A 12,782-nucleotide genomic window follows, 5' to 3' on the forward strand; every position below is an offset into this window, starting at 1 on the left:
TAAATTAAGAGTAAGTAAAACACTACATTGACTAAAGAAAACGATTGCAGATATCTGAATCTGATCTAATTATGTAAAACAAATAATAACAAAGGTCTTCCATCAAATTTGATCTTAACCTTGTGTCTACTTGAGGAAAATATAATGTAACCCAATAGCCTAATGTAGTGAAAGAGTTAATGGCGAATGTTGACTTCTCAGCCACATTCCGTGTAATTTCTTTTGCGCTCTTTGAAACTATTCACGCGCCAGTTTCTTCTCCCTGCTTCTTCTTGCTCCTCCTATCGCAATGATGATTATACAAAATAACACACTCCATCAACAAAAGATTCTATCTTTAAAAACAACTGTAAAAGGACTTGGAAAACTGCACTTCAATCTTACGTTTACAAAAGGTTGTGTTCTTGAATGACTATTTTTTCATATGCAACAATATACCTTTCTTTTGTTCTGAAAATAAAACAAGATATACAGTACATGTCCAAATGGACACCCTTGTAGAGGTTGTATTTCATTTTTCACTTCTCTCATTTTCTCAGACAGCATTTATATATACAGTATGTTCCGTTTGTCTTATGACATATCACTTTTGTTACAAAAAACGTTAATATTTGTTTCCTATTACAAGGCTTGTGAAAGTTTGTGTTCCACAGAAAGATCCAAAAACCCTGCAAAAAAATTATGTCATTTATGTTTATTACACAAAATGTACAATTTTCACTTTCTTTTTTAAAACATTTTTATTCCTAGACCTATAAAAACAACTTAGCTAATCACTCTCAATGAGATGATATTACGAAGGAAGAACATTTCACACTAATTTATAGCATACACATTATTTAGGCAAATATTTTATTCAAGTGTAGTAAATTGATACACTGAAGAAATGAATCCCCTTTCAGATCTGAGTCTATAAAACAATCAAAATTACCTGTTGCTGCAGATTCTTGGCATGCTCTTTGGCTGAGGCCATCTCTATTTCAAACTTATGATTGGTTTGCTGAATATGAAGAGTTTCTTGAATCGTCTGTTGAAGCTCTGCCTTTGATGCTGTTAATTCTACCTTCAATTTTTCAAGCATTGCTCTATGTGAAGAGAGAGCAGCATTTATATATTGTATGTGGTACAAGAGAGGGGAAACTGAATAGGCATGCTAAGTAGATTTAAGATAATCAATAGATATTCCCTCATGTTAAATGATCTTTGGCATGTAAGTTTTTATTACCTTCTAAGGAGGTTTTATGATAAATGATTTCAGAAAGATGGTACAAATTCTGATCTGCAAACATAAAGAACATACTGTATGCAATCTTTTTTTCTTAAACTCTTCAGGGATATTGGGATTTCTAGCATGCAGTACATATAGCCTTATTTCTGCATATTAGTATTGTAAACATCTGTGTGACATTTTTTTCACAAATCGACAATGTATCAATGGCTCAATACAGCATTAAACTCACAAACATATCATGAGGAACATGTGGTTACTTTGTAAATAGATACACAATGTGAAATAACTCATGCATAAGCAGAGATGATTTTGAAGGGGATAGTGTGCTGGAATCCCAAGGAAAGAAAAAATAATTTATACCTAAACTGCAACAAATAATAATTCTTTAATTATGGAAATGGGGCAGCTAGCTCATTGTCAGTCATTATTCTAGTACCAGTACTAACACTTTGTAATCTCTCTATAGAGTGGGCCACCCTTTACCTACAACATGTTAATGAACAATGGGATTTCATTGAACTTCAGGACTGCTGGTGTTATATATGTTTGGCAGATACATATATATATATATATATATATATATATATATATATATATATATACATACATAAATTCTATGTCCAGATGTACTTAAATACAACATGTGTAATATGCCAATATAAGACAGGGAGAATTATATATATACACACACACACACACACACACACACACACACACACACACACACACACACACACACACACACACACACACGCTGAAAATAACACAGTCTCCTAACAATTTTATGATAAAGCTTAGACACATCCAGATGGTAATGATAAGAAATGTTTGTTTAGCACTCACAGATATAACAAATATAAAGCAATTTATTATTTTGCATATCAATGTTTTCATTTCAATAAGAATAACATATTAGTGAATATAAAGAAATGACTACTCTCTTATGGTTTGAAATACAACCTTTGTTTTTATATTGTACAAATTAACATTAATGTCATGATCTATTATTTTCATGTACTGTATGCAAAAAAATAATCAATATTCAAACTTCAGATTGCGTCCAAGGTTTTCTTCTTAAATAGTTAAATGATTGGGAGGGGGGGGGGGGTTAATATTTTCATAATGCCTCAGTTCAGAGTTTAAAAGTCTACATTATTTTGCAATGGAGCCTTGCAAATATAACTATGAAAAGTGAATCAATAAAATGTCTATTCCTATCTATTCACTGGGGGCCTCAGCTGCACAGCCGTACAGAAATCGATGCAACAAATTATTACGATTTCCAGGCACCCACTAGAAGCTCTGGACAAGTATTTCTCATGGAACAGGTTTGTGCTGTGCTTGTTTTACTGTCCATATAGTGTACTGCTCATTAAGACATAGCTCAGTGGAACGAAAATCACATACATAATATTTAAAGATAACTGTATTTTGTGCTATCAATTTTTAAATTGGAATGTTATTCCTGGTTGCATTTTGTGTACATGGAAAACAAACTCAATTAAGATCACATTTGTCCCAGTGTGACAGCTTTAGGACTATAACCCATTCACTGCTGGAGAGACCAGTGGCACGTTGTTCTGATGATACTGTATAAAGATGGGATAAATGATTGCAATGCATGTGCCTAAATCTATTTTGCAGCAAATACAATTGTAGGTTTTCAATATTCAGGAAAACAAAATTTTCTATCAAATAAAATCTTCTCTTTGAAGCATCAGAATTATTCTATATGAACAATTATGAAACAAAAGCAGTGACATTAATTGTTTGCAAATTACTGTAACTACCAAGAACTTCAAGCTATCACATTATGCTATATATACTGTATATTATTTATAAATAATAACTTTATAAATCAGAAAAGTAATCTGCATTTTACCTTGTTGTGGAACAAGATGTACTGTGCTCTTGAATTATTTATTTTACTTTGCACGTAAGAGTTAATAATAATAATAATAATAATAATAATATATGACATTGAAATATTGTAAGCGTCCTTTGTACCATTATTTGATTAATTTATTCAATGTAAACAATGACTAAATAACACCAATGGGATACCATCTTTTACACAGTAGAAAGTGAGTTTCAAAAAATGTTCAGCCAATTTAAAGAGTGGTTAGCGCAGGGGTTGCCAACTCCAGTCCTCAAGGGCCACCAACAGGTCAGGATTTCAGGATATCCCTGCTTCAGCACAGGTGGCTCAATCGTTGACCTGTGAGCCACCTGTGTTGAAGCAGGGGTATCCTGAAAACCGCACCTGCTGGTGGCCCTTGAGGACTGGAGTTGGCTACCCCTGGGTTAGAGAGCTTATTTCAAAGTGCTTTGCAAAACGCATCACCTATGTTTTATTCACTAGACCTAAACTGCCTGTTGCACAACAACCCCAAACATATGTTATGACTACAGAAGAGGTCACTCCTTATTTTGAATTAAATTACGTAAATCTAATATCCACGCATTTCTAGATTGGATAACTTTCAACTGCTTGCACTTTTATAGTTCTGAAGGCTTAATAAAGCAATTTGAAACATTTGCTGTGTTTGAGAATGGGATCATATTTTTCAGTCAGAACATAAAAAAATTAAATCAAGGGTGTAGTCTTATACAAAATTATTCCATTACGGTGGCGGCAGTAAGGCTTGGGAATCTTATAAAAGTATATTATCACGCAAGCTATTTTAACTCAAATAAAAAAAAAAACAATGTAATTAGACATGATTCTGATTTGAATAACCAGTGTGAAGAATAGCTTATTGAGGTGTATATAGGCTATTTATGTTGGTCAAGTTAAGTTAATTGCTCTGCAAAATAAAAAGTATTTATTTTCAAAATATAATGACATGTTTGCACACTCATACAGATCCAGTTTGACTATGAGCTCCTGTGTTTGAATATTTTCATTTACATTGTATATTCATGTTTATAAAAACATGCTGTACAGTATAATGCAGTTCTCAAACAATTCATATCCACACAGTTTGTTTGTTTTATTTGCTTAATCAATATTTCTTAATTTCACTTTAATGCTTTTCTGAGTAATATAATATGTGAGCACTGCGTTGTTAATTTTTCTCAAGTTACATGTCTTGGTTACATGTATATAAAAGTCTGGAAAAAGGCCCTTGCCCTATTGTGGTCAACTCTGTTATTAAAAATTAAACATAATAAGTTGGTTATTTTTAGCACTCTTTCTTATGTGAAGGGGCAACAGGAAGAAGATTTAAGCTCAGCATTTGGTATAATTTGGTGCCATCTTGTTGGAGTCAACTACTTTGACGAAGAAGGGGAGACAACAAGAGCCATATGTAACCTTTGTACTCTCCCGTGTTGGAAAATTAAGGCTTTTGCCTCACAGCTTTGCCATAGAAGACTTCCAAAAAAAAAATGCCGACACCTTGATCATTATTACATTTTCACAAGTAAAGCAGAAATGAGGCGCACACGTGATCCTGAACAAATTACTAGACACGTGTATATTATATTTTATACATATATATATACATATATATATACATATAAGCATTTAAATGTTTCGATATTTAATATATAGAGAAAGAAAGGGAAACAGATATTTTTCAAAAAGCCTGTTAAATTGTTTGCTTTTTCTGTTTCTTGCAACACAAAAAAGCAACTGGTAAATTAGTGTATTTTATTAGCAATGCAAACGTATTTAATAGAAACTCTGATTTTAACTTGCTTAAAAAAAATAAAAAAAACATAAGCGGCCACTCACTTGTATTCACCATTTTCTTCTTCTGAAGCTGTGACACGTTCTCTTAGGGTCTTGAGCTCTGTCTGGGATTTTCTGGTATTCTGTTCTTGGCGAACGGTTTCAGCTATTTGCTTGCTTAGCTGCTCTTGAGTTGCTTTCAAGCTGGATTCCATTAGAAGAAGTTTTTCTTCTTGACTGGCAAGTTCTTGAGCTGAAAGATACCAAGGAAAAAAACATAGTATATATTAAAGTACTGTACAAATATCTAAATATGTTTTCACTTCAAACAAATGCACACAGCGCTCATCGAAATCCTTATATATAGATGAAGAAATCACTGTAAATGGCTACTTTTTTACGGCTTCTTGTAAATAGAAAAGTAGATATTTTTCTGCATACAGGAACATTTTAACCCTTTTGTGCAGGGGTTTCAATGCGTTCAAGGCCTCTGTGGCACTAACTATATGGTGTACACTTCCGTCCAAATAATGAAACAAGAGTTAAATGTACTATAGATTTGAATTATTGCTAACATGTAATTAATTGGTTCGTAAATACAGAATATATGGTTTTATGTATTTGATAGTCCAGTTAACCTCTCTATTAGACCTTATTGTATTGTCTTGCAAACCAATCTAGTCTTTTCAAGGTCAACCAATAGATGGCGCTCAGTTATCAGAGCAAGACTACATGCTGCAGAAACAGATAGGTCTTTTTTTTTTTTTTTTCAACTAAAAGAAGCGATTTTAAGACAAAGACATTTTCCTTTGGTCTTTGTTGACCGCAGCCCAAAATGATATGTGGAGACAATCTGAATAAAATGTTTGCTGCTTACCGAAAAGGACTATTGTCCATTAAAAAAAATATATAATAAATTGCTCCAAAAAATGATGACATAAAATAACGGAAAAGGTAGTTGTTTTTATACACATTTGCTACGTGGAACAGAACTTCAAAATATGTATACACTGTATAGAGGTACTATTTTGCAAAACTTAATGTAATACTAATTAAGCCAATTCTCAGATATTGGGTTATTGTGTGGGATGAAAGCATGTCTAAGATATCTGGAAATTATTTGCCAAAGGTAAAATGAATGGAGCAGCTGTATTTTAAAAAAACAATTATAAACAGCGTAATCCATGTATACAATTCAAGTGTATGTGGCTCTCTTTAGCAAAAGAAGGCACAAAAGTTGCTTTCAACTGATATTTTTTTTCTCATTATGCAGTTTTACTTTAATTGCAATTGTTAAATGACCCCTAATATATTTAGTAATATATGTGAGCCAACATGTAGTGTGAATGTGCTAAAGACTTTGATATTGATCCAAAGGCGCTACGCTATTTACTGAACTTGCCCGAAGGCGTGAGACAAGCATCTTAACTCAGTGAATTATCATCATCTGTCTTGCAAAGGTGGATATCATATAGCTTGATATCTCAAACATCTGCTAGCGAACAGGGGCACACTTTGAGTATCTTCAAGATGTATATCATTTGCGTCCCTGATCTCAAGTACTTTTCTAATTACCATGGTGAAACAAATATGGTCAAGCAAAATATAAACTTTCTTATAAATCAAACTTCCACAGTTACCAAAATCGTGTGTGTTTGTGTACATACATATACACACAAATATATATGGAGTGCCTGCCCTTTATCCCTAATCCTTTTGCAGTTAATGCACCCGGGCAGTTTTCCAGTCTCAGTGGAGTGCCACTATAACCAATGACTATATATATATTTAGATATATATTCTGTCCATACAGGTTAGAAATTATCATATATTATATCATTATAACAATCCTATTAACATACATTAATTAGCTAAACCATGTCACATGATTTTAAGCACATCCACCATTGTAGACACTCATATCGTTTCACAAGCTCCCTAAATAATTTGGTCCATTTTACAGAAAGGATCATCACAGCAAAGTGTGCATTTATGCTCTGATTCATCCCCTTTACAGGGCTATTTATTATATGTATATGTGCATCAATGGGCTGTCACAATTAATGACTCAATCAGTTAGATTAACTTAATTCCTTAATCGCTAATTCATTTCTTTTCATGATTAATAGGTGACCATACTAATGGATTTTTTTTTGTCCATTTGCAAATGTCATGCACAATTTACATGTTTGAAAAAAAATCAAAACTTTGATTTACCATCTTCAGGAAAAAATAAGAACCATCATTCAAATATAAAATAAGCATTAAATATCATAATATATGAGCACATCTACACATACATCATTTGACCTTTGTGCGTTTTTAGACATATTCTACTCAGATATATACGTACACTATATTTCTGCGCACTGTATGTATAGATGTTTAAAGAGGTAAATAAATCGATCTATACATTGCATATGCAAAACAAATAAATGAGTAAGCACCCACACGCATTTAAACCAACATGCAGCGACTGCTTACACATGGGCCTCAGGAAACCACAAGGAAGATTCAGATATTTTATAAAGAGCATTTAACACCCACAACCAATCTGTATTAACTGTTTCGCTGCCCGAGCAGCCTGTTCTGCTATTGGGTAATAGCTGCTCGTTGCAATGCCCGGCCTGTCCCGCAGAGCCACAAAGGGGTTAAGTTCCAAGTACATCTGCATCCCTTTGAGCAAATGAGTGGAACGTTTAATAATTTCAACACGTGTTGAAATACGGACGCAATCTAATGAACAACTTCAAGTGAGACTCCTTTCAAAATGCAAGATAAACCCTCCAGGCTATAAAACAAAATCTCACTAAGGGGGGAAACGGGAGGGGGGGGGGGAAGTGCTGCCATTACCCAATAAAGAAAATGTAATCACACAGTAAATCAGCTCCCCCCCCTCTCTCTAAAGCAATGTTTTTGGCTTTGTAAGTGTCAAGCCATGAATGTTTTAGATGAGGCAACATTTTGTTCTCTTACCAGGTGTGTATCAGCTTATGTAGAAAACATCAAGCTTTGAAAAGCAATCACGTTTTCCTGAGTTGCACAGCAGGAAATATTAAAAAAGGGGAAAAAAAAGATAAAATGAAATACAAATGGGAATTATAGCTTGAGGTTCGTTGGCTGAATGCTGACACACAGAAATAAAAAGAAAACTCATTGGACCAGGATGCCACGTATGACAAGGTTTGCAAAAACATATCTGGAAACCATCTATTAGTTGCATATATACATTTACACCCCGAAGAGCAGAGGTTAATAATTAGGACTGTGTAACCATCAGGCAATATTCAAGGCAAACCAAAAGCAGGAAGAAAAGGTATCCGAAAATATATCAGTAGCAAAATAGGCAGTTTTCATAGTAATGCATTTCATTGTATATTTAAACCCTAACCCTAAATGAACGGTGCCAGATATCAAGAATAACGTGCAGCGAAGAAGGATTTCCAAAATCGGATGTTTACAAAAATATATTGTACAGAGGGCATTGTGGCTCAACAGAACACACATGTATTTGGGTAAAGGGGAAAAAGGGCATTTGATGTCCTTTAAAAACCAACTCCAAAAATGTTTTTCCCCCCCCTGAAAATAATGGGGAATACCTTAAAAGAAAGGTTGCATGCCAACTATAGTTTCTCAGCAATGTATGCATATCCACATTTCATTTGTATAAGCTGCAATGTTCCTCAGCATCATATCAGAACCGCATAATAAATAATACAGATACACACATTAGGTTTAGGAATAACAGCAGCCTTGCATACAAAATATGCGGAAAACATGGAATAAAAGCCTTTCAATTAATGCAGTCCTCACATCATACACCCTTTTTGTATTTTGGAGCTGAAAGTAAAAGCATTCCCAGCTCGGAATATAAATATTAAATAATAACAATCGGAACAGCACTATTAAATAAAAATATTTGAAATAAAAACATAAACACGTTTCACAGCAAAGTGTATATATATATATACATACACACACATATATATATATATATATATATATATATATATATATATAATTTCATTGTACGGGTTCAAATAAGTAAATATGCATTAAAAATATTTGTAAAAAGACACTTGTTTTGAATTAAAATGCATGATATGAGAACAAAGCAATACATGTAGGTTTTATTCCAATGTTCATATACTTGCATTTTTGTGAGTATATTAAATGTGTACATTGCTGTTGTCTCTTTCCAATGCGGCATTGTGTCACCTAACACATTTACACATAATTAAAACAGGAGCAAACAACATTTTTATTAAAATACATCAAATAGAACAAGGCCTGTGTATGCACACTGCAGAACGTCATACAGCTCCTGGAGATTTCCGCTGGAAACTTTTATATGGGAGAAAGTAAAACAATTAAAATATGGCTACAGTATCAGGCATGTATATCAAAACTTTAAAGCAACACAAATAAAAATCGAAAAAAGGTATAATATACAAATTAATTTAATTGTTATATAGAGAGATGTAAATTGTAATGTAGTTATATATGTATATACTATATATATATATATATATATATATATATATATATAGTATATACATATATAACTACATTACAATTTACATCTCTCTATATAACAATTAAATTAATTTGTATATTATACCTTTTTTCGATTTTTACATACACACACACACACACATAAATTAAAAATATATGTTTTAAAGACAGTAATGTGTTTTTAAAGCCATTTTCCTTTTTAACCACCTGTATGCCAAAGAGGCTAGCAATTCATATTGACATTTTGCCTAGTAACAGATTGCTTACCCCTCAGCCACAAGAGTGGATCATTCCAGAGAATCATCCTATAATTGGCTATGTGCAGCAGCGAAAGGGTTAAATCCATTTTGACTTTACCTATGCCCTGGATTTGAGCCCTAGTTGATCCCAAGCCAGAGGCACTAGCAGCTGCTTGCTTTATTTACAATCCCTTTGGCAGACTTACAACTGCCCCGGGCTATAACATAGTGTACCTAATGTTCAAACTGGCAGGTAATCTCATGTCAAACATACTTCTTTGATTTAAAGTGATCAATAGATTCTTGTAAAGAGGTAATTTCTCTGATGTTTCCACCTTGCTTTTCTTTACAGGTGATTCACACAAAAGCCCACTCATACGCTATGATGTGCGAACAATAAACAGAAACAGCTATAATCATGTTTTTTGTTACTTATTTCTTTCTTTTTTTTTTTTTTTAAGATGTTTCCGGTGAACAACGATTTCAGATCAATACCCCGTGTAATACAATTATCTGCAATGATCTGGTTGTATTGAAAAAGAATTTGCAGCAGACCTCTAGGGGTTTTATCCTGAAACAAGTATCTGGCTATGCTGTGAATAGGGAGGTTGAAAATTAAGGTGCTGACATTGACGGTCTATTAGATTCCAAATGACTTCATTAATATTTGACTGCAGGACTCCTAAACCTGTTCCTCTGTTCTTTTAGATCACACGATTTCAAACCATTCGCTTAGTTCCAAAACATTTTGATATACTAGTTTAGTGAAATGCAGCATGAATGTGATGCACTGAAAATGACTGACTTCTGTACTGTCGCTTCTACAGTCCTGACATGGACACAGTAATCCTTTACAATGTTCTGCAATCCCTTCCAGCGATGGAGGGGTTAGTAGCAGAGAACAAGGCTTGTTAACTCATTCAGTGCAATGCTTGTGTTGAAATCTGCCACACTGGTGGTGTTAAGAGCTTAGTGAAACAACAATAAACACACCCTATTGTCTACTATAGGATTGTGTGTATGGTCTAGTACAATTCTTTTAAAAATCCCTCATACTTTACTGCCACAATTTCAGAATGTAATTGTTTGGGGATCGGATACACCAGATAAAACAAAACAAGTGACAAAAAGACACATCACACCCCCAGGGCACATCCTCAAAGCATACTATATATATATTAAGATTACATTTTTTCTACATTCTTCTCTTATCATCTTAAATAAAGGGAAGTTCTTTACTTAATCATTTGGCTAAACCAGTATTCGTATGATTATTAGAGTGAAACGATTTCAATATCAGCCCCTTTTTAATCTCACATAATCAAAAAAGTACATGAGGAAATGCAGGCGTGTTACCAGCTGAGACAGCCTAGCTCACAGAAGGTGTGCAATGAGAATGTTGTTGTTGATTTCTGTATACGTGATTTCACACATCCAGTTCCACCTCTGTAAACGTAACATCGAAAAGAAAAGTCTACGACAGACAGTGGAAATCATTTACCACAAATTAACAATACTCATGGGTCTCTCTCACATACATTTATGCCATGTAAAGATTTGTCTTGCATTGTAATCTTGGTAAAAAAAATAGCTTCATTTAGTCATTAAAGGTAGAGATCTTTATATTGCAGTGTCTTAACTATCAAACTTTCATTTTTATTTTGGAAACACTGCATGCTCTCGGTCTGCTTTACACTGCAGGCATATTCAATGGTCAGTCCCAGAACACAGCGAAACCAGCGACATATGGAGTGCTGCATTATTGTGTTCTGGTATCCTGTACAAGGGAGCCCCACTCAACACTTCAATTGCTTAAGGGGTGAAAAATATATGGGGAGATAATGTATGGGGAGCCTTGTTTTCATTAAAATAAAATGCTACTTTTTAAGCCTTTGCTGTAATGTGCTCTGGTCACCTGAGGCAGAGAAGGTGTTAATGAAAATAACACACCAGCAAAAAAAAACAAAGTAAGAGATACGGTAGTTTAAAATAATAATCCATCTAGATTTGGGTCACGTGCATCGTGCTCAGCATTTCTTTAGTTAGCTCACGCCCAGAACCACCAGTAATGGTGAACAATATATATTCCCAAATGTAAACAGACCTTTGAAAAAATGTCACTTTAAGATAACACGCAACATGAATTAAATAAATGTAATTTTGTGTGCTAGCCAGGGCTCAGCTTGCATAATGCTGAATTCTATAAAGAAAACCTTCATTCTGCCTCTGCCAAGTTGAAACAGCTTTTAATATCTTAAAGAAATGTAGGGAACAAGAGACATATAATATGAGCAGAAACACATACAAAAAGCAATCACAGAGACAGAAAAAAAAGAAACAGTTAAAGCAGACCGCATTTAACTCTGGAAAACACAGTCTCCGGATATGAATTGTGTTTACGTGATGGAAATGTGAATTGTTCATACCAACATTCTACCTTTGCATAAATGTGTGGGCCTTATCTCAGTAGCTGAAGCCAAAAAATGCTGGTTAATACTATTTCCTCACGCAATATTACCTGTCTCTCTGTACAGCTTATGCACATCCTGTAGCTCCTGACTGAGTTGGGTGATCTCGGCTCTGAGTGCATTGTTTTCCTTCTCCTTTCGGTTCTTTTCTTTCTGTGCGCCCTGGATGCTCTCTTTCAATTTCTTGACCATGCTGTCAAGGTGCTCCGCCTCGGTCGTTTTCACTTTGATACCTTCTCTTGCCTGCAGGAGATCGGCTTCAGACTTTCGCAGAAGGTCATCTCTTTTACTTATTGCCTGTTAAGGGGAAAAAAACATTATAATAGCCCATAAAGGGACACATATACATACATACATAAATATATATATATATATATGTGTGTGTGTCTGTTGCTTCCTATTGAGATTATCTGTTGACACTGGTGGACCCTGTAACTCACTGCATCCTTAAGGAGTTAATCCATCTATCAGTGCAATGTATTGCAAACCTCACCAAAATGTAAGGTGGTAAATCTATAACAATATATAAAACATATTAAAGTAAAACAAAGCTAATATTGCAAATATTGTATATACACAGATGGGGCCACCCTCACTGCCCCCGGGAACAGCTGCGGCACGGCCACTTTAAGGAAGGGAAAAGCTGTAGCAGT

General features: G+C 34.2%; 1 protein-coding gene across 5 annotated transcripts in view; it reads right to left on the reverse strand.

Annotated features, from left to right (window-relative positions):
- The window catches only part of LOC142482964 (uncharacterized), a 760,779-nt gene that overhangs the window by 266,756 nt on the left and 481,241 nt on the right, over positions 1-12,782 (reverse strand). For all 5 annotated transcript variants that reach the window (XM_075583088.1, XM_075583087.1, XM_075583086.1 and 2 more), the window contains 3 exons: positions 12,180-12,426; positions 4,971-5,160; positions 932-1,085 (listed from right to left, as the gene is read on the reverse strand). In XM_075583088.1, the coding sequence (XP_075439203.1) occupies positions 932-1,085; positions 4,971-5,160; positions 12,180-12,426 (591 nt within the window). The remainder of the gene's footprint in view (positions 1-931; positions 1,086-4,970; positions 5,161-12,179; positions 12,427-12,782) is intronic.

Source organism: Ascaphus truei, chromosome 2 (assembly GCF_040206685.1).
Source record: "Ascaphus truei isolate aAscTru1 chromosome 2, aAscTru1.hap1, whole genome shotgun sequence".
NCBI classification, from domain to species: domain Eukaryota; kingdom Metazoa; phylum Chordata; class Amphibia; order Anura; family Ascaphidae; genus Ascaphus; species Ascaphus truei.